The sequence below is a fragment of the Pygocentrus nattereri genome, chromosome 18, assembly GCF_015220715.1.
Source record: "Pygocentrus nattereri isolate fPygNat1 chromosome 18, fPygNat1.pri, whole genome shotgun sequence".
Classification (NCBI taxonomy): Eukaryota; Metazoa; Chordata; class Actinopteri; order Characiformes; family Serrasalmidae; genus Pygocentrus; species Pygocentrus nattereri.
The window spans coordinates 7,216,364-7,243,335 of record NC_051228.1 but is presented as its reverse complement, the minus strand read 5'-3'; the positions used below and the strand labels follow the sequence as shown (position 1 = coordinate 7,243,335).

General features: G+C 41.9%; 1 protein-coding gene across 3 annotated transcripts in view; it reads right to left on the bottom strand.

Annotated features, from left to right (window-relative positions):
• Positions 1–267: 267 nt before the first annotated feature.
• cuedc1a (CUE domain containing 1a) overlaps positions 268–26,972 on the bottom strand; it is a 45,743-nt gene continuing 19,038 nt past the window's right edge. For 2 of the 3 annotated variants that reach the window (XM_037547639.1, XM_017711886.2), the window contains 10 exons: positions 22,709–23,362; positions 17,992–18,122; positions 16,517–16,643; positions 12,118–12,355; positions 10,248–10,319; positions 8,696–8,785; positions 5,023–5,116; positions 2,882–2,940; positions 2,712–2,781; positions 268–1,160 (listed from right to left, as the gene is read on the bottom strand). In XM_037547639.1, coding sequence (XP_037403536.1) covers position 1,160; positions 2,712–2,781; positions 2,882–2,940; positions 5,023–5,116; positions 8,696–8,785; positions 10,248–10,319; positions 12,118–12,355; positions 16,517–16,643; positions 17,992–18,122; positions 22,709–23,026 — 1,200 coding nt within the window. In that variant the 5' untranslated portion in view covers positions 23,027–23,362 and the 3' untranslated portion in view covers positions 268–1,159. The remainder of the gene's footprint in view (positions 1,161–2,711; positions 2,782–2,881; positions 2,941–5,022; positions 5,117–8,695; positions 8,786–10,247; positions 10,320–12,117; positions 12,356–16,516; positions 16,644–17,991; positions 18,123–22,708; positions 23,363–26,972) is intronic. The other variant, XM_037547640.1, reaches the window with a different exon arrangement.

The window sequence follows — 26,972 nt, the reverse complement described above, 5'->3', positions numbered from 1 at the left end:
TGGACTGGAAATGAAATAAACACAGGGTGGCCTCTGCCTTTCGCACAGTACTTCTGTGTAAGTAGCTCTTTGGTCACGGTAGTGTATTAAGTGTATGATTAATTCTGAATTAATACCAAACTAATCGTATCGAATCTTGGTGAAATGTGAGGATTCATGATGCACTGATTCCAAAAAAAATCATAATCAAATCAGATTATTGTGACATCTAAGGTTTACACAAAGGAGATCCTTCAGAACTACGGTGACAAAAACACAGACGACGTCTCGCTTTTCAAAAGATCGTTTAATTGAATTGGTTTTCATTTAACTCAATATAATTTAAGTAAGAAAGAGCAGTATGGATCAAAGTAGATGATCTGTACGAAGAGGCAATAGTAAGTGTGACGGAATGACGATGACGACTGAATAACAATCATTAACTCTGCGAGGACCGGAGGGACCCCTTTCAGCTCACTCAGTCTTGCAATCGACATTACAGACCGCAAAAACACGTTTATACTGCTGAGTCATAAGGAGGACACTGAGAACTGTACAAGCCTCACCAAAACCAGCAGTGGTGAAGATACTGAGAAGAGAAAGGGCAGCATCGATATATATATACACATATGTTAAAAGAACTGGATGTTGAGTATGAAGCCACTGGTCATCTGAATGCTCCTGAGTTTAGACGCAGAACCACTGAGGCGAAAGCGCTCGCTGTGGTGAACGTGGAGGAGTTTGTGCTTGTAGGTCCTGAGTCTCAGCACAAAGACACTGACCAGTGCGTTAGCCCCACCTGAAATGACCTCACCCCGCTGCACCTCGGCTTGATAATGAACCTGAATCTGGCCGCACACGAGCGCTAGACTAAATGAATCACCGCCGAGCCGTCTGAATCATGACGACAGCAAAGTCTGTATGTATGCAATGAATTTGGGATCTGGGTGAACTTATTTATCACAAAGTGCAAACAGAAAAGTCCTAAGCTGATGAGTTTTTCGGCTTTCCGGCTTGCTAAGGTGAGAGCAGTCTCTCCAGCCGACGGCACACTTTTTTGTCGCGCTCGCCTCCGAGGCCCACGCAGACTCGCTGTCGGCCGATCCAGATGATGAGGGGGAGGACCGAGACTGTCCCACCATCACAGACAACAGCAGAAGTGCAGGAAAAAAAACACTAATCTGCAAAACACATGGACACACAATGGTAAAGGTGGCTGATATAGCAAAAAAATTATATCATGATACTTGAATACAATTTCACAATGCACAGGATGATTTGCTACTGTTGGGACAAATCCTGGTACCACTATTTTTCATAGCGGTCATTCACACTGTGAAAATTTCATGACAAACAGAACAAAAGAACAAAAGTGCAATAAAATCTTGTCACATGGGCTCCCGAGTGACGCAACCATCTAACCGGTCTATCATCAGGAGATCGCGAGTTCGATCCCTGGTGATGTTACAGCTATTCCTTGCTAGGAGGCCAAGAGAGCACAATTGGCCTTGTTCTCTCTGGGTAGGTAGGATGGCCCCCACTTCTCCCCCATCACTCAACGCAATGCTAGTCAGTGCAGACGTCCATTAGCAAATGTAACAGATCTGGCGTTTGGCGATTTCCTCCGAGCGCGTTCGGCTGTCCAATGACGTTGAGCGGCAATTCAAAAAGATAAGGCGGCGCTTCAGAGGTCTCAGAGGAAGCCTGTGTTAGCCTTCACCCTCCTAGCGTTGGTAGTATAGTGTGATTGGGGGAGTCCTAACTAGTGGGTGGAATTGGAGATGACTACATTGGGTAAAAAAAAATCTTTACATTTACAGCATTGGGCTGACACTCTTATCCAGAACGAATTACAATTTGATCAGTAGGCCAAAGCGGTGTTAGGAGTCTTGCCCAAGGACTCTTATTGGCATAGCATAGGGTGTTTGCCCAGGTGGGGATTGAACCCCAGTCTACAGTGTAGAAAGCAGAGGTGTTAACCACTACACTATCTCAACCACCTTCTTGTTACATTAAATTTGCACTATGTAAGTTTTGGGGATTTGGAGACCCCTTTGGTGAAAATGTGTAATTGCACCCAAAGTGAGGTTGAATGTTTTGTAATGTGGGTTTTGTTTCAGACCTCAGAATCTGATGAATTCAAGAGAAATCAAAACTCGGCCAAGGACGTGTCTTCCGAGGAGGTGAATTACAGTACCTACTACTGTCATCATATCTTCATCAATGTACATTTTTTTTTGCATTTGAGACTTAAACATAAAGCAGGATCTTCTTTTTAAGCCTGTGGGTGACACTGATGCATAAAGACATATGACATGGTGAGAAAAAAATCCAGTGAAATATGACTGATGCTTCTAACTTTTAAATTATACATTTTTTTTCAGGCTTTACAGGGCGACTCGCAGCAGCTCACTGGCCATATTTAAAAAAAGATCTTAATTCACATTAAACGTTCAAGATAAATAAGTCAAAACTGAGGACATGCCAAACTCTAGTGGTTCAGTAGGTGAACTACTATAACATTGGAACTTTTTACTCCTTGGATTCTTTTCCTGCACAACAACATGTTACACCTTTTGCATGATCATCTAGTGTTTGCAGCTTTACAACTACAGGTCAAGGAATTCTGCAAAAGACTGATGTACTCTCCGTTTTTTTTAATCTGTTAGGATTAAGAAGTCATGTCGTGTCTTCCCAGCTTAGGCCAGTCTGGTGGATATCAGTGCTCTCACCATGACACCACTTCCTTGTTCAGTTGGTCCTTTTCCTGAGCGCCTGGTCTCCTGAGCTGACCGTCATCCTCTATACAAACACATTTAACAGATTTAGGAGGCCGCTCCAGGGGGCCTGAGACAAATAACCGCTTTAATTCTCATTCAGAATGCAGGGGGTAAATACTCGCCTGCTGGGAGTCCCTCTACATCCTCCAGAAGATTGGCAGTGGAGGCTGCAGTTCCTAGTCTGAAACCAGAGTTACGGAGTAACTGCAAGTACTGTCAGCAGAATCTGCAACTTTCTGAACAGATGAACTACGTTCCTCCGTTTCCCATTTAAACCCAGTAGCAACTTCATTTGCCATTGTGTAGAAACATACAGTTCCTCTCTATTTTAAAAGTACAGGGTAAAGTGTTTTAAACCTTTACACATGATAGAACGGTTTTACACAGGATTTTGAAAATGAAACCAAAAGCATATATATTCCACTGAGTTTGCTCAAACTGCAGTTTCACAATAAAAAATATACAAAAAAACGAAGTATTCAGACCGTAGATACTTTACAACACTGATGTTACCATTTATTTAAGGTCAAAGCATTAATATAGTAATAATACTTTCTTTTAGGAGGTGTCTGTCGCAAACCCTAAGCCCTAAATTTGCACTTGTGAAAATAACACTGACATTTTTAAGTGTTGTTTTTAAAATATCCTTCTTCTTTTCAAGTTGAAATATTTAGATTTATCTCGAGTTTAATTCTTAAATCTTTTTAGATTTTTTTTTAAATGCTGTCCCACATTTTCATCTCACTACTGACCTCACAGAGTTTTAGTCTGAAGGCGGAGCCTTATTTTAGCCACACCCCTGCGTTTTAGAGCCTGTCCCCTATGGCCACATGGTGAGCAGCTGGATCCCATTGTTTTAAAGTAAATACTGTCTGAAATTGAGTAATTTTTTCTTTGTGTTTTAATGGAAAATACCATTTATTTGTGTACAACTGTTCAAAGCTGTGTTTGCTAGTCATATACTGGCGAATGTTTTTGAGTTCTGCTCAAAAGTAGATCAAACTCACGTCGACTGTACATTTTTGTACATGTTTAAATTGAATAAATTGCTTTTTTTTCTAGAAAAATGTAGACAAAAAGAAATTTATACTGCATCTCAAATTTTTGGATATTGACAGATTTGAGTAGCCAATAAAGTTGCTGGTAGGCAAATTCCAATACACACATCCTGAAAAGGGTGCCTTTTATATCACAGTTATGTACATTTAATACTTTCCCAGATGAAGATTTTTTGGAAAAACTCAGTGGTCAACTTCTATTCTATGTTAGTAATTAAAGAAATAAGCCACGAGAGGCTGTGTGCTACTGTGATTTGATCACAGGGAAGGGTGTTGTTAGGCACAACGTGAAGTGGACTCACATCCTTACTTGACAAATATTGCACTGTTTGCCTGTAGAAGCTAGAACTTCAACACTTACATGGCACACTATTTAGGCAGTATGGACCCTTTTGGGATTCAGTCTGGGTTTGATTCCACTGCTGACTGAAACACGGACATTTGAATCGTGTAAGACATTCAGGTGATCTTTTTCAGACTTTTATATTGCCGTTTTACAGTTAATTGTACCGTAATACTTTAATCCAAGCCTGTGACATTAATGATGGGGTGATTTAGCCTGTTAGCTATCTGACCAGCCACTCGTAGGTCCCTGTGAGCAGCATGAGAGACAAAGATTATTCCATTAACAGCAAAGGATTTTTCGTGACGAGACACAATAACACAGGGTTCACTTGGTGAGAGGTGGTCATAGGCCTGCGTATATTGTGTATATTATGTATGGAACTTTGTGTATATTGTGTATGGAACTACCCATTTTAATATAAAGGACTTTGTACAATATTAATGTTAATGTTACACGTTTTGCTTTTAAATGTTGTGAATGGGTTTTTTCTTTACTCTTCAATGCAAGCAAAGGATGATATGCATTAGAAAATGTCATGAATTTAGTTTTTTATTTAAAATACTGTCAAATGTTTTCTTACTAATATGCAGTATCGTTAAAACCTGACTGATTTTGTGTTTTTTTCTGATCTAAAGATTTAAAGTCTTAAATGCTTGAAATATGAATCGTGAAAATTTTTGACTAGGCACTAAGTACCAGGTTCCTCAGGCCTGTTGGAAAAGCGTCTCACGCGAAGCTTTTAACTCTGAAAGTGAGAAGATCGAGCTCCACTCTTGCTTCATATCTGAAAACGTCCTGAGATGTTTCATCCCTTTACTGTGAGAAGACAACTCAATGCTGAGGTGTTTCAGGAGGATACGAATGATGCTTGAGCAGAGCCCTCTTTTTGGACTTTTTCCGTCGGGTTTTTTCAGAGAAAGATCTGGCAATTTCGAAAAGCTTCTTTCTTGTAGCTGCAAAATATAAAAAAAAACAGGTCATAAAACTGCTACGTCATATTTTCATCTCCGAAACATAAAGAATGACCTACAGAATATAACAGGACATACTAAACAAGCCTTTACTGAACGAATTTTAATGTACAGCACATTAATGTATTCAGTTCATTTAAAGGTTATACATTGAACATTTTAAACATTAATAAAGCAGCAAACAACCATTTTCTATGTGAATATAAAGTGGAGTAACAGTGTGATGAGCGAATGAAGTCATGGCCCCTCTGTGTGTGTGTGTGTGTGTGTGTGAGCTGTAATCTGAGCCTCTCCGCTCTTTGTTTTCATAGCCCGTCTGGCTGCACATGCGTGAAATCCCACCCTGTGAAAAAACGATGGCCCTCCCTACGTTTTGTCTTTGTGCATGCACCATTTAAGGTGGAACGGGGAAATTCAAACAAAAAGCTGAGGCACTGAATGTAGTCTTAACTGGTGCACATTTTAAGGCGGAACTGGAAAATTCGAACAAGAAGCTGAGGCACTGAATGTTGTCATAACTTCTGCACCTTTAAAGGTGGAGCAGGAACATTTAAATGAGAAGCTGAGGTACCAAATGTCGTCTTAACTGCTACCCCTTTTAAGGTGGAACAGGAAAATAAGAAAAAGAAGCTGTGGCACTGAACATAGTATTAACTTCTGCACCTTTAAAGGCAAACAGGAAAATTCAAACAAGAAGTTTGGCGAAAAAGAAGCTGAGTTAAGCTTCAGTGAGAGGTGAAATTCTTGTGATCAGTACTGTTATGTCCTGTTCGCTAATGTTGTGATAGTAACTGGTCAGCTTCACAGCAGCAACTCTAGCAACAGTTTGCTAACCCACATCCTAATGTTAGTTACATGCTGTGCCGTTGTTCACTCTAATGTTATATCGTGGTATTTGTACAATGTTTGCGAAGGTTTTACGGCCACGAAGACCTAAAATAGTGTTGTTCACCTCAGCAATGCACTTGCATGAATTTGGGAGGCGGCGCTTCTGAAGGAGGGCTGCAGGGAGGGCTGGATTTGTTTAAATATCAACAATCATTTTCCAGAATTGTATATTGCACCTTTAAATTTCTGAGATATTTCTACATTTCATTATATGAAGAAATAAAAAAACATCTAAAATCAGCTTCAAAGGGTCTACTCCGCTGATGCTCCCGGAGTTTTTAAGCACATTCTGAAAGCAGGCCATGTCCTGATGAGCGCTGATGTCACGCTGAATGACCTAACTGCACTGTATATTAGAGCCATCCTTCACCTCCTGTTACCAAATTTAGAAATTACGTGGCTCCAACTGTAGCCAGGCGACCGTTTCATGGCCTGAAGAGAAAGAACGGGAGTAAAATGCCACACGGGACAGAAAAGGCCTGCAGTTGCGCACAGGCTCACACTTGAATCTGCCACGGCGATTATATTCTGCACAATGTCTTTCTGATTTGCAATTCAATACAGCAAAACAAACTGGGCGACAGCGAGCAGACAAAGGGAGAGCCAGGTGTCCGTCTGTTACAGTGATCATTATCTGGTTATAGGAGCAGTGGGCACCAGCAATGGGGATACAGTAGAGTGTTTGTTTTTGTACACTTGCAGCACAAAAAGGTTCTAAATTTGTATGAAACATAGGAAAAAAGGCCCAATAGTTCCAAGTTTCCTCTTTAAGGAATATAAAAAAAATATTTGAATAATATATTTAAAATAAAATCAAATAAAAATGCAATTTGTTTTTATGCATCATCATTTATTTATTGACCTTAAAAAGGAATGTAATCCAAAAGTAACAGAAAGTAATCAGATTACATTACTTTAGTGTAGTAATCCTTCGGATTAGATGACGGGTTTACAGATTATATTTTTTTTACAGGTGATCAATAATCTGTGAATCTCCCAAGCTTGCTATTACTATATAAAGGTACGTACGTGTAAATATAACACATACAGGACACATGTTTACAATAAACAGATACTTATACATATGGGACACATTATTAATATTATATATCAATATAAGCACTCCCACCACCCCACCCTCAAAAGCAGTTCACTTGTTCTCCTGCAGCTTTGACCTACTTTCTACTCTATTTTTAGTGTCTGTGTTTTTTCCTTTGGAACATTAACACTTTCAATGAAAATCTTTCATTAAAATCACATATTAAATTCAATAATGCTGAGGAGCCCAACACCTTTTGATGAACACATTTGTACTACTTTAGTGGGTTTATATGTCAAATCAAATCATGTAATAATGAGTAACCCGACATCTTTTGCGCAACGTAACTCCAGGCAGACCACAAGCCGATCTGGACTCTTCACACTAGGTTTCAGTGGGGTTTATATACCATATTAAATAATATGATAATGAGTAACCCGACATCTTTTAAAAAACTACTTCTCCGTTTTAGCATGTTACTGCACACATCAGCTCCTTCTGGTGTAGATGATGCTTATAGTGCCCCCTGCTGGAAAACCTTCAGAGTGCATGCAACTTCTAAAGCCATGCCCACAAGCTTTACCTTTATTTAAAAATGAGGTGTTTTCCATCGTTATAGTGCAGCCACTCTGGAATTCAGCTGTAGATGTCTTTGAAAAACCATGCAGCATTATATTTTAATAACTGTAATAATCTAAACCACTTGCGTACTTAAACTGTACAGAAAATACTGCAGATTTTTCTCAGATACTATATTACATTACACTGTATTTATTGGTCCCGAGGGACAAATTGTTTTGTAGACAGCAGTCAACACAACCATCCATCCATCCATCCATTTTCTAAGCCGCTTCTCCGTCAGGGTAGTCAACACAACCAATTTTAATAAATGACATAAGGTATGTATAGGAAACACACTATATTAAAATATTAATATACTAATGAATGTATAGGTGACCCAATACTTTTGTCCAGATAGTGTACATATACAATAGGTCTCATCATATAAAGGTTACAAATGGATACAAAAACACTGAGAGTCTTTAAATCCTCGGCCAATGGACCTACAGCTTGTTCAAAAGCCCAGTGGCTAATGGAACAAATGACCTCAGATATCTGTCAGAATTGGACCTCCTGAGGAAATTTACTTCCGTCCTGATGGCAGGAGACAAAACTCTGCATGAAGAGGGTGATGATATTAGATCATGCTCTGGAAACATGCAGCAGAGACATTTGGGAATTTACTCTACTGTAGCCCAGTGGGTTCTTAAGGCCCCATAACAGCCCAATGTTTTACAAAGGAATGTAAATAAAACATTATGTATACACAGTTTTTAACATTACAACTGCTGCCTTTTTCCGATCCTGTTTCCTGGCTATGGATGGGGATCAGAGGATCTTTTTCTACTTCTGAAAGGCTCCAGAAAAAAAAAAACTCCGGCAGCACTGTTGTGTCTGATCCACTCAAACCAGCACAACACACCAAAAACATGTCAGTGTCACTGCAGTGCCGAGAATGATCCACCACCCAAATAACACCTGCTCTGTGGTGGTCCTGTGGAGTCCTGACCATTGAAGAAGAGGGGGCTAACAAAGTATATAAATAAATAAATAAATAAATAAAAACTACTTACATTTGCCCATGTGCTTGAGTTTGTCACGGAACAAGGCATCATCTGAGACAGAGGTACAGGCCTCCTCAGACCCTGAGGCACAATGATCTCCTGCAGAAACACACACACACACACAAACACACACACACACACACACACACACACACACACAGAATAATTCACATAATAAAACACACTCTGAACAGATCCCATATTATGCCGTGTATGAATGGAGCATGAAGCTATTAGCAGATGCAGCCCACCGCTTCTGATCTAAGACCCACACCCTCTTCATCCATTCTTTAAAACTTGCAATTAAAGTCATAGTTCAGTGAAAAATCTCATTCTAATCCACTAATTCACAAATTTACACCATTTTTGAACACAAATGTAGTTCATCGGTCAAGAAATGTCTGATGTGTGCTTCTTAATTTTGCATTACAGTTACATTACGAGGCTAATGTAGCTACTAATGAAAGCTTATATAATTAACGGTTGTACTGTTTATCTATAAAATGTCTCTTTTATAGGTAACAATATGTCATATAATGTTTTATTTTATTTGAGATTTGGGATGTAAGCTTCCATTATTTGCTACATTATCCTCGTAGCTCCAGCACAAAACTGAAAAATATTAAATATAACTTGGCTAATCAACTACGTTTGGTTCTGAAGTGTCCATGTCCTTCGTTTTTCTTGTATTTTACTTTTCCGAGGTCCACTTATGACATCATGTGTGGTTTTATGTGACAAAAATAATTTGTTTTTATATGACCACTTTTCATTTTCTCTTTAGCGCTTAGAAGTAAACAGGCTGTTATTGTTACTGTGCCTTTAGCAAGTGATCTCTGTTCTAATTGGCTACTCTGTATTGTGCCTCATTCAACAAGTAGTCCAGAATGAAACACTCCTTATAACATCAGTGTGAATGGGTGGAGCTAACCTGCTGTACGTTGAATAGGGAGATATATATATAGTTATGTTAAAGCTTAAATTTCGGGGATAAACACGGCAGAAACCCGTCCTCCTAGCAAACTTAACGGCCTATAAATTCACATCTTCATCTTCCATTACCATGACGAGGTGTTTGCAACCCCTCACAACCCCATCTCCTTCCTGTTCCTCAGGCCTACGTCAGTCCTACTACAGCTCTGAAGGGGGTCTGGCCTTTTAGCTACAGGCAGAAACTGCCCGAAACTCCAGCCCAAGTTCTCAGAGTTCTACCCCCTACCTCACTCACTCTTCCCTCATACTACCTCCACCATGTTGAAGGCATGGCTCAGACTAACAAAATGTAAACGTGTTATGTTTTGTGACATCACAAAAACAACAGCTCCAAACTGGGATATTTAGGCAGCCTAGTTACCATATGTGGACCTCATGGACTGTATGTATTGTTTACATTCTACAGCACAATCTACTACAAAAACCTATTTTTAATGATATGGCCCTTCAAGGGGAACACTGTGTAAAAGTTTTTTCAGCAGAACTATCGCTTTAACAGACACACTCACACTAGTCTGAGATCACTGGGGCTAAGCGCGTGCAGTGGAGCCGTTTGAATGATATCTACCTTCTGCGTATCTCTCCATGCAAGCGGATGAATGATAGCCCTGGGATTTCAGGGACTCATACCTCTGACGATCTACAACATAAAAGCCAGCATGAAAAGGTCAATGAGGGTTCAGGTGAAGGTGTGGCTGCCCAAAGCCTGGCTCCGCCCTCTCTGTTCACGAGAGTGAGCATAATGCATTATGCACTGGCAGAGAAAACACTTCATACAGCACTATGAAAGATTTGCTCCACCACATCATGCAAGCACAGACAGAACCGAGAAATTATAAAGGAAAATGACACAAATGTCAAATCAAGGTTTGCACAAATGAAATTGGAAACTGAAATTGAAAATTATGAACATGAAAGTGAAAAATTGGTGAACAGTGCACTAGAATTATACATGTGATGGTGAACAGTGCACTAGAATTGTACATCTAATGGTGAACAGTGCACTAGAGTTATATGTGATAGTGAACAATGCACTATGATCATACATCTGATGGTGAACAGTGCATTAGAATTATACACTGATGGTGAACAGTGCAATGTAATTATACACTAATGGTGAACAGTGCATCAGAATTCTACATCTGATGGTAAACAGTGCACTAGAATTACACACTAATGGTGAACAGTACCTCAGAATTATCCACTGATAGTGACCAGTGATGGTGAACATTGCACTCTAAATTATACATTTGAGGGTGAAGATATATATTTATATTTAGTTATATTTGTGTATTTATGTTATGTGCATTTATAAATGTTTAGAAAAAATCAATATTTAAGTGTGTTTTCTGCAGAGGATGCATTACCTTAGTTTCACTTAGAAAATACTAAACTAAACATGTAATTGACCAGGGGTGTTGAAACCTTTGCATACAATTAATACATGATTTATACAGTCACTGGTTGAATGTAGTCACTGTTGCTCTCACTGGACATCAGTAAAGGAGAGTGCAAACCGCTTTCACTCTATGAAAGTAATTTTACTAAATTATTAAAGATAATAAAAACATTCTGACCAAGTCTATTCTGTCCTCTCATATAGCTACAACAAAATGTACTGCATTCTAAATAGAGAAGATCTGTCTTTAGGGTCAAATTAATCACAATTAATTATACGAAATAGTGATTAACAGTAGTTAATAGTAATTCATTTTAAAATTCATAATTGAACAGCCCTCAATGTGACATTATCAATGTAAAATATAATTAAAAATAATATATGCATATTGTACATTATGTTTTACTCTGTTATTTACCTTTTCATGTTACAGTGCTTTATGTCTAGAAATTAGGTCATAAAATGCAATGTTCAAAAAAGCTGTTGGATATCATAATGATGATATGAGAGGAGATAAATTCTTATTAAAACAGACTCCCTATTTAACCAACTGCTCAATTAAGCAAATATCAACAAAATACAAAATACATTCCCTGTTTTTTGTGAAGCATCGAAAGCTGTTTGACTGGGTGCCTCCATGAATTCACAGCCTGCTTAATGTGAGTTCCATGACAAATGAATAAATCTATATTTAATTCCTTAAAACGCTTCTTATGATGATGCATATTTGTTGTAACAGTAGCTAATAGCTAATAGCTAACTTCTACATATATACCACTACAGTCTATTTATTTTACACACGACACTGAGAGTGAAAATACATTTGAAGCATTTTTACAAGTTAATCGATCAGGATAGAGTAGTTTTTAGCTATGTAATGATATGTTTAGGGTCTGATTTAAGCCCAGCTTGGGAGGAGCCAAGTATGTGAACTTTGGCACTGCATGTGTGAGGTAATTTGATCTTTTCTGACAATCACGGAGCTCTTCTCAGGAGCTCAGGAGCACGTCATTTTGCAACTGTGTGTTCTGTTCAGCACCTCTCTCCAGGGCGATGAGGAAGTCCCGGTTGCGCTGCAGCTCCCTCATGAACTCCTCATTCTGTAGAAACAGAGCAATACGCTCGTCCTCCAGGTACTGCTTCAGTTTCCTGTCCTGCTCCGACGCCCAACCGGACCCACTGGGGGCCGCCCCACTGCCCGACGCCGCTGAGTACTGCGTCAGGGAGGATAGCGAGGATGAAGAGGAAGAAGGCTGTGACAGGCTGCTCTGAGAACGCTGTGGGGTGCAAAAAGAACATCAATGGTAAATTTGCCTTCAGGTTCAGTGCATTTTCTATGTAGACTGGACTGGAAGTACTACAGTAGTATTTCAGTAAAAATCCACTTTTGTTATCTATAAAATTGAATAAATGAATAACCACGCCCACTCACCCAGCCTTCATACTCTCACTGAATAACCACGCCCACTCACCCAGCCTTCATACTCTCACTGAATAACCACATCCACTCACCCAGCCTTCATACTCTCACTGAATAACCACACCCACTCACCCAGCCTTCATACTCCCACTGAATAACCACGCCCACTCACCCAGCCTTCATACTCTCACTGAATAACCACGCCCACTCACCCAGCCTTCATACTCTCACTGAATAACCACGCCCACTCACCCAGCCTTCATACTCTCACTGAATAACCACGCCCACTCACCCAGCCTTTATACTCTCACTGAATAACCACGCCCACTCACTCAGCCTTCATACTCTCACTGAATAACCACGCCCACTCACCCAGCCTTTATACTCTCACTGAATAACCACGCCCACTCACCCAGCCTTCATACTCTCACTGAATAACCACGCCCACTCACCCAGCCTTCATAATCTCACTGAATAACCACACCCACTCACCCAGCCTTCATACTCTCACTGAATAACCACGCCCACTCACCCAGACTTCATACTCTCACTGAATAACCACGCCCACTCACCCAGCCTTCATACTCTCACTGAATAACCACACCCACTCACCCAGCCTTCATACTCTCACTGAATAACCACGCCCACTCACCCAGCCTTCATACTCCCACTGAATAACCACGCCCACTCACCCAGCCTTCATACTCCCACTGAATAACCACACCCACTCACCCAGCCTTCATACTCTCACTGAATAACCACACCCACTCACCCAGCCTTCATACTCTCACTGAATAACCACGCCCACTCACCCAGACTTCATACTCCCACTGAATAACCACACCCACTCACCCAGCCTTCATACTCTCACTGAATAACCACGCCCACTCACCCAGCCTTCATACTCTCACTGAATAACCACGCCCACTCACCCAGCCTTCATACTCTCACTGAATAACCACACCCACTCACCCAGCCTTCATACTCTCACTGAATAACCACACCCACTCACCCAGCCTTCATACTCTCACTGAATAACCACACCCACTCACCCAGCCTTCATACTCTCACTGAATAACCACGCCCACTCACCCAGCCTTCATACTCTCACTGAATAACCACGCCCACTCACCCAGCCTTCATACTCTCACTGAATAACCACACCCACTCACCCAGCCTTCATACTCTCACTGAATAACCACACCCACTCACCCAGCCTTCATACTCTCACTGAATAACCACGCCCACTCACCCAGCCTTCATACTCTCACTGAATAACCACACCTACTCACCCAGCCTTCATACTCCCACTGAATAACCACGCCCACTCACCCAGCCTTCATACTCTCACTGAATAACCACGCCCACTCACCCAGCCTTCATACTCTCACTGAGTAACCACGCCCACTCACCCAGCCTTCATACTCTCACTGAATAACCACGCCCACTCACCCAGCCTTCATACTCTCACTGAATAACCACTCCCACTCACCCAGCCTTCATACTCTCACTGAATAACCACACCCACTCACCCAGCCTTCATACTCTCACTGAATAACCACGCCCACTCACCCAGGCTTCATCCTCTCACTGAATAACCACGCCCACTCACCCAGCCTTCATACTCTCACTGAATAACCACATCCACTCACCCAGCCTTCATACTCTCACTGAATAACCACACCCACTCACCCAGCCTTCATACTCTCACTGAATAACCACGCCCACTCACCCAGCCTTCATACTCTCACTGAATAACCACATCCACTCACCCAGCCTTCATACTCTCACTGAATAACCACACCCACTCACCCAGCCTTCATACTCTCACTGAATAACCACACCCACTCACCCAGCCTTCATACTCTCACTGAATAACCACGCCCACTCACCCAGCCTTCATACTCTCACTGAATAACCACACCCACTCACCCAGCCTTCATACTCTCACTGAATAACCACGCCCACTCACCCAGCCTTCATACTCTCACTGAATAACCACACCCACTCACCCAGCCTTCATACTCTCACTGAGTAACCACGCCCACTCACCCAGCCTTCATACTCTCACTGAATAACCACACCCACTCACCCAGCCTTCATACTCTCACTGAATAACCACGCCCACTCACCCAGCCTTCATACTCTCACTGAATAACCACACCCACTCACCCAGCCTTCATACTCTCACTGAATAACCACGCCCACTCACCCAGCCTTCATACTCTCACTGAATAACCACGCCCACTCACCCAGCCTTTATACTCTCACTGAATAACCACACCCACTCACCCAGCCTTCATACTCTCACTGAATAACCACACCCACTCACCCAGCCTTCATACTCTCACTGAATAACCACGCCCACTCACCCAGCCTTCATACTCTCACTGAATAACCACACCTACTCACCCAGCCTTCATACTCTCACTGAATAACCACATCCACTCACCCAGCCTTCATACTCTCACTGAATAACCACGCCCACTCACCCAGCCTTCATACTCTCACTGAGTAACCACACCCACTCACCCAGCCTTCATACTCTCACTGAATAACCACACCCACTCACCCAGCCTTCATACTCTCACTGAATAACCACACCCACTCACCCAGCCTTCATACTCCCACTGAATAACCACACCCACTCACCCAGCCTTCATACTCACTGAATAACCACACCCACTCACCCAGCCTTCATACTCTCACTGAATAACCACGCCCACTCACCGAGCCTTCATACTCTCACTGAATAACCACACCCACTCACCCAGCCTTCATACTCTCACTGAATAACCACGCCCACTCACCCAGACTTCATACTCTCACTGAATAACCACACCCACTCACCCGGCCTTCATACTCTCACTGAATAACCACACCCACTCACCCAGCCTTCATACTCTCACTGAATAATCACACCCACTCACCCAGCCTTCATACTCTCACTGAATAACCACGCCCACTCACCCAGTGGCTTACAAATCTTATATTACATTGGAAAAAAGAGTTGTCTCCTTCAACAAGAGGCAAGCGTGTGATATATATAGATATAAGATATAGATTTCTTATATATAGATATAAGAAAATCTACATGCATAAGGACAGAAAAGCCAAACTAAAGTTTCCAAAACTAAAGCTGAAAAATGGTTAAAAGAAACAGAGGAAATGAGACCCCTAACAACCACCTGAAACACCTAGTAGAAGCCAAAACTGTCCCCATCAGATAAACAGCACTAAAAGCTTTCATCTTTGAGAGAGAGGACATTCAGATCTGAAACAATCAACACTTGTTTCTATCCGTTCTTCCACTGTAAGAAGAAAACTCAGAGCTCAGAGAAGTCCAGAAGCCATTACTGAGAAAATAAACAGACATGAAAAAGAAGAACATTTGCAAATCAAACCCCCCAGAGTTTAGATCTCAATTTTACTGAATGTGGATTACTTTGATTATGAGAAGCAAGAAACACAACCAACTTCTAAGACTGAACTTTGGAGGCGTGGCTGCACAGCTGAAAGACTGAAAAGCTGTAATAAAGGCAAAGAGTGGACTAAACATTAACAAGATAATATATTCAGTTGTTGAGGCTTCTGATTTATTTTCTTAGAAATATGTTTCCTGCTACTTTCCCTGAAAAAAAAACTTGTATTTGATGACTTTGACTTTTGCACAATACTTGTCAAAGGTTCTCGGCTGACTGACTACATTCAGGGTAAGCAAGGAATTCTGTGCAATTGCTTTTTTATTGCTAAACTCCTCCTTTAAACAGCTATCTGAAATAACTTGTATTATGTGTTATACACTGTAGGAGGTTCTAATATGCAGCAAAATCTCATTACACTAGAACAATTATTATTGAAACAGTGAGGTTAATACTTTCAGCTCTACACGTCGGAAATTGAAACAGGCTCTGTTGCATGGCCCTGTGTGCGGGTGGGATTTGAATTGATGGATCTCGGAGAGGCATGGCCTAAGTTAATGATCCATTATCGGCCAGGAAGAGCGCCATAAATCTACCTGCAGACTGTCCAGCTGCTGGGGCAGAATCCGTAAGAAGTCATCGGGGAGGTTGCCTAGTAACGGCGGGTTCCAGTTCCTGTAGCCACCGACCTGCCGATGCCCAGGTGGGGGATGGGCATCAAACCTGGCATTAGCGTGACACAAAATCAAGGTCACTGTGTGGGCGCAGAGATCCATCACTGTACATTAAACTTTCATTAAAAAATGACATTCTTCCACTCTTCCTTTGTCTGTGAGCTGTGGTGATGTGTTTTTTTTTTCACTCTGATATTGTGTGTTGAGAATTAATGGCATCCTTACAGCAGGAACAGCTTCGCTCTGGCAAACTACACTCTACCCACATGAACCATAGTAACATCACTGACTTTAGGAACACATTGGTCTAAAAAGAATTCAAAGCCTTTTCAGAGCCCCACTTTTCCAAAAATAATATAGTTTGATCTAGCATGGACACACTGTTAAAGTTTTACACTGTATACTATATGGACAAAAGTATGTGGACACCCATCCTAATTACTGAGTTCAGTTGTTTTAGCCACACCTACTGCTGACAGGTGTATAAAATCAAGAATGCAGCCATGCAGTCTCCATAGACAAACAATGGCAGTGGAATAGGTCATACTGAAGAGCTCAGAGACTTTAAACACAGCAATGTCATAACATGCTACAAGTCAGTTTGTGAAATTTTTACAGTACTCGATCTACCCTGGTCAACTGTAAGTGCTATTATGGCAAAATGGAACCATCTAGGAGCACAACAGCTCAGCCACAAAGTGGTAAGACCAGAGCAGGGCTGTTGTGTTAGTGATTAAGCACATATTGCATGAGAATCGCCTACCCCGAGAGCTCAAAACTGTTTATGGAAGCAACATCAGCACAAGAACCATGCTTCGGGAGCTTTTAAGGAATGGGTTTCCACAGCTGAGCAGTGGCACTCGCCTGCACACTGACAGTCTGATGGATGAATCTGAGTTTGGTGGACGCCATGAGAAAGCTGCCTACTGCAGAGAGCAGTAAGCAGTAAAGTTTGGTGGAGGAGGGATAATGGGCTGGGGCTGTTTTTTTAGGGTTTGGGCCCCTTAGTTCCAGCGAAAGGTGATGTTAATGCTATAGCATACAAACACATTTTAGAAAAAAATTATCCATAATTATCCAAATTATTTCCTGTTCCAACATGACTGTCCTACTATGGGGTCCATAAAGACATGGTTTGGCAAGTTTGGTGTGGAGGTCTGCACAGAGCCCTTTGGGGGAGGGGGGGGTGCCCATGGTTTTGGAATAGGATGTCCCACAAGCTCAAGGAGGTGTGATGGTCAGGTGCCCACATACATTGAACCATACAGTGGACCTTTCCCCTGATGACTTAAACATTAAGGAGCAGATTCGAGCATCACAGACTCTGTTAACTCATTTTCAGTCCTACAAGTCACTTGTGTGGAGTGCTTGGTGACCCCACTCCTCCCGTCTCTTGCCTGGGTGGTGGAATGGACGGCAGGTCTGCTGGGTGTTTTCTGTCATAGATGTGCATGTCGTAAGAGGGTGGCGAGTACACAGGAGGAGGTTCCTCATCTGAGCTGTCCGGCTCTAACGTTCTCTCCAGGATCTGCGGAGGGAACCAACAAACAAACAAGTATACACAGACAGACAAATCCCGATTATGTGTTAAATATATATGGCAACAACAGCGTGGCATGCGCCCGCCCCCCGGGCCCTGACGAGGACGGCCCTCGCAAGGGCTGCGAGAACACTCAGCGGCAACGCACCTCGGTGAGGATGCCAGGGAGAGAGCCACGAGTGTGGAGGAGAAGATGGAGCGCAAAGCCCAAGCTCCCTGGATGGATGTGAGTCACGAGAGTGACGGCGGGAGTAGGAGGACGAGGAAGCTGGTGCCAAGCATGAGATGCACCAGAGCAAGGAGCGAGTCCCGAGCTCCGCCGCCTGGGCCCTGCCCCCTGTTACGCAGCGAGGCCGCTACACTCAACCCAGGTGGCGCCCTGGTAATGGGGAGGTGGAGCGGCGAGCTCTCCTTTTTAAAGGTGCTCAGAGCTGAGAGGGAACAGAGCGAGAGAGGGACGAGCAGCAGCAGCAGCAGAAGAAGACTGAAGAGCTGAAAAGCTTGCGTAAGAGGCTGAAAAGTCTAGCTAGCGTCAGCCACTGAAAAGTGGCTGGTTTTGTTTGTTTATTTTGGAGAATAAAGATATGGCTGCTGCAAACGTGAATCCTGCCTCCAGTGTCCTCCTTGAGCCCGGGGTAGCACATGCAGTGCTACAAACAGCTACTGGTATCTGTTTTATGTGTTATTCCCGTAAGAAAACAGTATATAAACATAAACACGTTGAATAATTACTTTTTCTGCAACTTTTATTGCACAGTCGCATTTATTTGCTCATATTATATAAAATGTAAAGCATCAAATATACTATAACTTTTGCACAGGTGTCACGATTGGCCCCTCCCAGTCCTGTCCATGTGTTCGTGTTTTGGTTTACCATGTGGGTTTTTGTTTTGGTTTTGTAACTCCGCCCCTGATTGTGTTCACCTGTCCCTCATTGGTGTCGTTTGCCTTATCCAGCTGTTTGTCATGTCGGATTTTTTTTGTAGCATTTCTTGGAAACAGGAAAGTGTCACTGTGGCACTGTACTTCTTGCAGTCCCACACAAGACCCCCGTCAGTGGGTGACAACTGTCTTCCACAGTCTGTGACTGCTCTATCCCCTCTTCTTTTAAAGCTCAACTTAAAACCTTCCTTTTTACTGCTCACTATTCTTCATCACAGTCTTAGGTCTTTGCTCACTAGCAGCTCAACAGAGAGTCACCAGTGTCCCAGCTGATCTGATAACGGAACATCAGGGGACATTTATTTGATTCTATTATTTAAAAATGCCCAAGCAGATCTCCACTCCACCACAAGGGGGCCTGTTGAAAGAGGTTCATATGTCATGAAGCATACTGCAGTCTCAATATGTGGTAATAAAGAGCAGCAAAGCGTTGGTTGCAGCTGTGCAGCCTCTGTCCTGGATAAAAACAGTCCGGGTGACACTAGCCTGCCTGCGTTTAGCTGCGGGGCAGCAGCTTCTGTTGTGTGAGAGAACTGCTTGACCTACTTGCTGAGTGAGGTCCTGGAGAGTGTAGCACACCCCAAAGCTTTAAAGCCAATGCCAGTGACGAGTGCTGGGCTCCTTTCAAACAGAGGGGTTCGGGCCCAGCACTAATGCAAGCACATGAGCAACGTCCTGCCCCCTCACTATCCACTCAGAAGGAATATCAAGCCACAGTTCAAACACTTTCAAACCCCCATGAGCTGCCTGGTCTGATGGGCTCGACTGCGTTGGGCTGCACAATCAGTAGCTAATGAGACGTGTGGAAGATTGTGCGGCCGAGGAAGGCTCCACATTAAATATGCATTATCTCTGCTTCTTGACATGTAGACTTCCATTGCTCCGGAGAGATCAAACAGTATCTGCGGATGAAGCTCGTAAAGCACTTAGACTCATGGGGTCCACTGTGTATTGTGATTTGAGAGAGGGCAGCTTAGCACTGCAAAGCTTCAGTGAAACTTTATATAAGGGAGTATATGAACCGTTCAAGCAAATGAGTTCAAACTGCAGTCCTACAGTAAAAATATAGATATATACACCGATTGTTACGATCTATTTAAATCCAACGATATTAAAACGATAAACAGGCACAAACAGACAGACACATAAATCCAGATTATGTGTTCAATAAATGGCAAAAGCTGCTACTGGCATCGGTTTTATGTGTTATTCTCATAAAAAAACAGTATATAGTCATAAACACTAAAATATGGCCTTTTCTGTAACTTTTATTGCACAATCGCATTTATTTGCTCATATTATACAAAACATAAAGCATAAAATGTACCATAACTTTTGCACAGGTCACATTTTATGATGTTTTTTTCCGATCTGAAAGTAAACACGTGTGTCTGTCACGGCTTTTAAAGGGCTCATGTCACAAAAACTGATTTTTTTTGTAGCTTTTTGTGGAAACAGGAAAGGGTCACTGTGGCACTGGACTTCTTGCAGTCCCACACAAAACCCCCCTCAGTGGATTTAGCACTGCAAAGCTTCAGTGAAACTTTATAAAAGGGTGTATATCATCCGTTCAACCAAATGAGTTCAAACTGCAGTCCTACAGCAAAAATATAGATATATACACTGATTATTACGACCTATTTAAATCCAACGATATTAAAACGATAAACAGGTACAAACTCCTCGTTTATAGGGTGCTTTCTACTGAGAGGTGTCTGTCCCAAACCCTAACCCCTAAATTTACACTTGTAAAAATGAGTCCTTTATGATCTTTGAAAATATTTCTTTAAAATTAAAGTTGAAATATTTAGAATTGTCATTTGCAGTTTAATTGTCAAATAAAAATCCTTTAATTAAAACTTTGTCACTAACAAGAGTTTTAGTCAGTAGGCGGAGCCTTATTTTAGCCACACTCCCCACATTTCAGAGCATGAAGTGAGACTGCACCCTGTCCCTCATGGCCACGTGGTGAGCAGTTAGATCCCATTGTTTTGAAGCAAATCTTCGACCTTGGAATCCCCCCAGAGAGCTAGTGGAAGTGGCTGGGGAAAGGAGGTCTGAGCCTCATTGCTTCGGATGCTGCCCCCGCGACCCGAACCCCGGAGAAGAGGAAGATGATGGATGGATGGATGGATGGATGGATGGATGTTTTAATGAAAAATATTATGATTTTATGTGTGTCCAACTGTTCAAAGCCACGTTTTTACTGAAACTACTACAAAAATACTTCAAATTCTACAAAGTTTCGGTAGTGTTATGATTGTTTTGGTATTGAAATGATATTATATTTTATAATACAATATAAAATAAAATAAATATAATCAAGACATTGAGTCACACAATTCAAAAGGATTTTAATCTAAAGTCCAAGTCTGTTAAAAGTTCAGAATGAGCTTCGGTACATATATAGAGAGAAGAAAGAATGTCAGAAAATATTTAGCCGTATCAGTAAAGGCTAAAGTTCTCAAACGTGATTCTGTAACATCCTGTCTTACCCTGCTTTGTCTTTCCTTGTTTCTGTCTGTATCTGCCTTTGTTTATCTTCCCTTGCGACCAGCCCTGTGCTTTTGCTGTTGTTTTGGTCTGTGACTCCTCCCCGGGCCTGCCTTCTTGTCATTGGTCTCGCCTGTCTGTTGTCTGTAGCCCCATCTTCTCATTAGTCTCAGATGTTTCTGGTCTGTTCTATGTGTATTTATACCCCTGGCTGTGTGCTTTGTGTTTGCTTGGCGTTTGGTTTTCCAGAATGTCAAGCGACCGTAGTTCATGTCTGTTAACTGCTTCTGTTCATTTTAGCAAGTTATTTTATTGGCTAGTTCACTAGCTTTTCTCATGGACAGCAGCACTGAGAGCAGCACGCAGGCCAAGGCTCATACCCTATCTTCTAAATCATATTTCCAACATAACAAAAACAAAAGAACTTTTATGAAGGGCACAACCAAGTACTAAAAGAACAGAATGAGGTCGGTTCTACACAATTTGCAGTCCTGTTTCCTTCATTTTTGGCTCTGTTGGTCATGCACGATCCTCGCATCTGCTTTTAAAGCGGTCATGTAACATTACACCGGAAGAAAAAGCACTGTCAGGCCAACAAATTGATACCAAATATTTTCTATTCTTGACAGTATTGATTTAATCGATCCTGCTATTTTTTCTATTCTCAACAGCCAAACTCCCTCATGTCCTACAGGAGGCAGGGCCTTGTTTTACACTGGTCATTTCCCTGCCTGAACACTTCTAACAGCAGGCTTATGATTCATTTATCAATCTTAAGTCTTATTATCCATTACCTGCTATGAATGAATCAGTGAGCACTTTCAAACTACTTTGTCAAGTAAGTACAAAGTATCAGAGAAAGAACAAAGTATCAGAGAAACCGATGGACTACAGTCTGTAACTGTAGAACTACAAAGTGCAGCTATACAGTAAGTGGAGCTGATAAAATGGACAATGAGCATAGAAACAACGAGGTGTCCATAATGTTATGTCTGATTGGTGTCTGATCATGTAAGATAAGTAGCACATGTACAATGGGACTGTGGTATCATTGCATTGGACAGGCTTTGGCACTGCATTTATGCACTTGCTTGAGAAAGCTTATGTTTATGTTTTCCCTTAGAGTTTAAGGGGCTGACCTCTGGGGGGATGCTGTCATCAGAATCCGAGCTGTCGTCTGTGCCCTGTCCATCCAGGCTCATCTGCAGCAGCTGATCGATGGTGGAGTCCACGGCACCGTTGTTGGCCCGCAGGACGCACTCGATCACCTCGTGGTCCATGCTGGGGAACATGGTCTTGAAGTCGTCCATGGCTTGGTTAAACTCCAGTCGGCGCACTTGTCGCGGCGGTTTGCTGTTGTTGAGCTCGGACGCGGCGCCAGAGCTGCCTCCACCTCGTGATCTGTTGCCATGGCTGCCGTTGCTGCTGGCACTGCGGCGGAACAGGCTGGTCATCATCCAAAGGGCCGCCAGCCGCCTGACCGCACTCCTTCTCCCCACCGGCAACGAAATGGTGCCTTCTGGACTTGTTCCAAGACCCGCTCACTCTCCAGGCTAAGCCCGGCCCCTCTGGCTCTGCACCCGCCCCCTGACCACGCCCTCCTCGTTATCCTTTCATGGTGTCTGCAGAGCTAGACACAGCAGAATCAACCGAGTTTGGCGTCCACTGCTGCTGTCTGACAACCAGCAGCATGTAACACTCTAATGGGTGACCTTCTCAAAGCCGCCCACTCAGACTCCAGGCGAAAGTCTACCACTGATCCACAGTCTCCTGTTCAGGCATCTCCTCAGGATCTGCAAAATAGGGAGAAACATGATTATATTTCAAACTGATTAATACAGTAAGATTCAAACATATGGACACATCTATGCACAGGCATTTCTTTAGTGTCTAAAAGTAAAGAAGACATCAATACTAAAACAAATGGGGGCGGGAAAAATAATCCATTATAAAATAATCTGTTCTCTGTAGAGGATGTGTTACCTATTTTCTCTTAGAAAGTCAACAGAACATGTCTATTACTATGGTTGCTCAAACTTACATTCATGCGCACCCAAAGTAGATACACTGGGGCAACCCAGCTTTGAGGAGGAAAGAAATGGTAGGACAGCTCAGGAGATGCTAACAGGCTAACAGCAACATTAAACGTCAAGGAGAAATATTTAGTGAAAAATTAAAGCTGGCAATGAAAAACAATAAAGTTGACTAAAGGAAAAACTGACATGTGGCAGGCGTTTTCAATTGTGACTAATGCAGATGGAAACCAGCTATATAGGACTGCGGGCGGGAGCGGGACAGAACATTTTAGACAGGCAAAGGGGATGAAATCTTGCAGGAGAAGAACTAAAAAAATCAATCTCATGCAGACCTATAGTCTCAAAGTTTTAATATGTACTTTTGTGTGCATCATTTAAAGGGAAGAAAAAGCCATGATTGCAATGCCTGCAGTCACAACTATTTTGACAGTAAGTTAATACAGTTTTCACAAACTGTTGTATAAAGCCTTTTTGAGGTGGATTAGTTTTACCAGACAATCAACTGGCCAAATTTGTAATTGCTCCAAACTACGTTGACTTCACTGTTAAGGTTAAAATTAAACAGATCCAAGCAAATACCAAACATATCCGGTTAATACCAGATAGAACAGCATTAGGTTGGTAAAGTGGGCATATTTCACTTAAATATGTTGCCCAACAGGACAGAAATGACACCTCAAGATATGTCATTTAACCTCACTTAAGCTCAGTTTTTGCAGTTATTATCATTTTTAGGAATTATTACTTAGCAGGTTTGTAAAAACGATGGACACATCCACAGATTCATTTTGGATTAAAATCACATGTCTCGTGGGTAATCACTCACAATACAGCACCTCCCCATGCAAAACAAATTCGGCTCCAAAAGGGCTTTGGTCAGTATTATATTATTATCTCATTTCATTAAAACATTAAATCAGCTAATGTTAAAAAGTCTATAAGTCTATAGCTCACCCTGAAATTGCTAATTTCCTTCGGGATCCATAAAGTATCTATCTATCTATCTATCTATCTATTAAAAATGGAGATGCATCAAGAATCATTTTATGATCACATACTGACACCCTTAATCAAAAGCAAACCCAATTATGAGATGTCTAGATATTCCTACCCATAGAAATAACATGTAAGGAACAACGCAGTGAGCAGAAATTTTGTTAGAATATTAAAAACTATTCTTTTATAAAGCAGGCTCCTCGTTGTAAAGTACATTTACTAAAACGACTAAACAAGCACAAATATCTAAGGCAGGGCTCGTGTCCTGCTGTCAGCAAGAGGTGAAATAAAGTACGAAATGGACACGTTCGGTCAAACACGTGACAAACACTCACACACACTCTTAAAGTGGCGTGATGCGTTCAGTGGGGGGGCCGTCTCTGTCGGTTCTGATTACATCTCAATATTGCCACTTCCAGCACTCCCACAAGCCTGACACTCTGGGCATCCCTGTTCCCACGGCAACATGACTCTCCCCAAGCAAGAGAGTGGCGTGGGCCAGCACGGAGGCAGGAGGTGACCGCTGCCAACTGCACATTTACCGGCACCTGCCTGCACACTTTAAAGAGGAAATTTCACTAGTGACGCACCGAAATGAAGATCGGAGACTCAAACTGAAATGGACACATTCGAAGACCAAAAGAAAAGGGCTATTTTATATATAATTTGATGTTTATTTATACTTTTGAACTAATGCTGATGATGCTTCAAAGGCCATGTTGGGAAAAAGAACAGAGAATTACAGGACTATTTTCATTTTAAACAGCTTGATACACAACACTGAATATTACATGTTTTGAAAATATAATACTTTATGGTTTCCCAAATGTTTTGGGTCTATTATCAGATATTTGCTTTAAAAACAATTACAGATGTTTGGACTTCACCAATGTTTCAGATATTTTTGATACTGAATTTTATATTTATTTGTTCACTGCAGAACAAATTTTTTTTTACTGCATTTGAAGTTCTTCACATATAAATGTTGCATTCCTTTAATGCCAATCTAAGCGGATTCCTGAATTCTGAAGTCCTGAATTCTACCTTTTATCATTGTTTATGTTTTGGCATCTGCAGATACATACAAGATAAGTATCGTCTCACATTACCCTTATAGAGTAAATACAGTATACAGTAAAGCAACGTTTATGGATCGAAGCTAAATTTCACTTTTGTTTCAGTTTCTTTTGCAACTGATGTGCACCCCAGTGGCATAACCGTATGAGGTTGATGTGTTATTGCCAATATTTTCAGTTATATCAATAAAACAACGTGGTAATATCAATCAATATTATCAGCCCACAGATAAATCAGTCCAACTCTACTGTTACCTACACACACAGACCAGGGGTCGGCAGCCCAAATGTTAAGAAGAACAATTCTGCCCTTTCAAAAAAATCAATCTGCCTTGGGAGCCACAACATTTTATGACCATTTATTTGGGTAATGTTTTACCGTCTTGGCTGTGAATATGCCTCAGTATGTGCTAAAGTCCCAGCGTAGACCAAAAATAAAATAATATAAACAGAAACACAGACTTATTTGGCTCTGCTTTAAGATTTAGCTCAGCCATAGACACTTTTCTCACATCTCCGGCAGGAAACCTTCCTGTAAAAGTAGAATAGTTTCTTTTAAAATGTCTCTTAAAGTTGGACTTTTACAAAGCTGAAGTCAGCTTCTTATGAGGCACCATTTAAGGTTGTAAAGGTGGATGACTTCAAATATCTTGGGTCAACCATCCAGAGCAATGGACAGTGTAGAAAAGAGGTGAAGAAGAGGGTGCAGGCAGGATGGAGTGGGTGGAGACCAGAGGTGTAAAATTCAGGTCCAGAAAGTAAAAGTCCTTCCCAGGATTTTGTTCTAACGGCCTGGCTTCTCTAGTTAGATCAAACCTCCAGCAGAGCTGGCCAGGCAGTTGGAACAAAATCCTGGGAAGGATTTTTACTTTCTGGACCTGAACTTTACAACTCTTGTGGAGACGGGTGTCAGGGCTGATGTGTGACAGAAGGATAGCAGCAAGAGTGAAAGGGAAGGTTCACAGGACAAAAGTGCGTCCTGCTATGATGTTTGGTTTGGAGACTGTGGCCCTGTCTAAAAGACAGGAGGCTGAGCTGGAGGTGGCGGAGATGAAGATGCTGAGATTTTCGTTGGGAGTGACAAGGATGGACAATGAGAAATGAGCAGATCAGAGGGACAGTGAAGGTGGAGCAGTTTGGAGATAAAGCCAGAGAGGCCAGGTTGAGATGGTTTGGACATGTGTTGAGGAGGAATAGTGGATATATTGGGCAAAGAATGTTGAAGATGTAGCTGCCGGGTAGAAGGAGAAGAGGTAGACCTCAGAGAAGGTTTATGGATGTAGTGAAGGTGGACA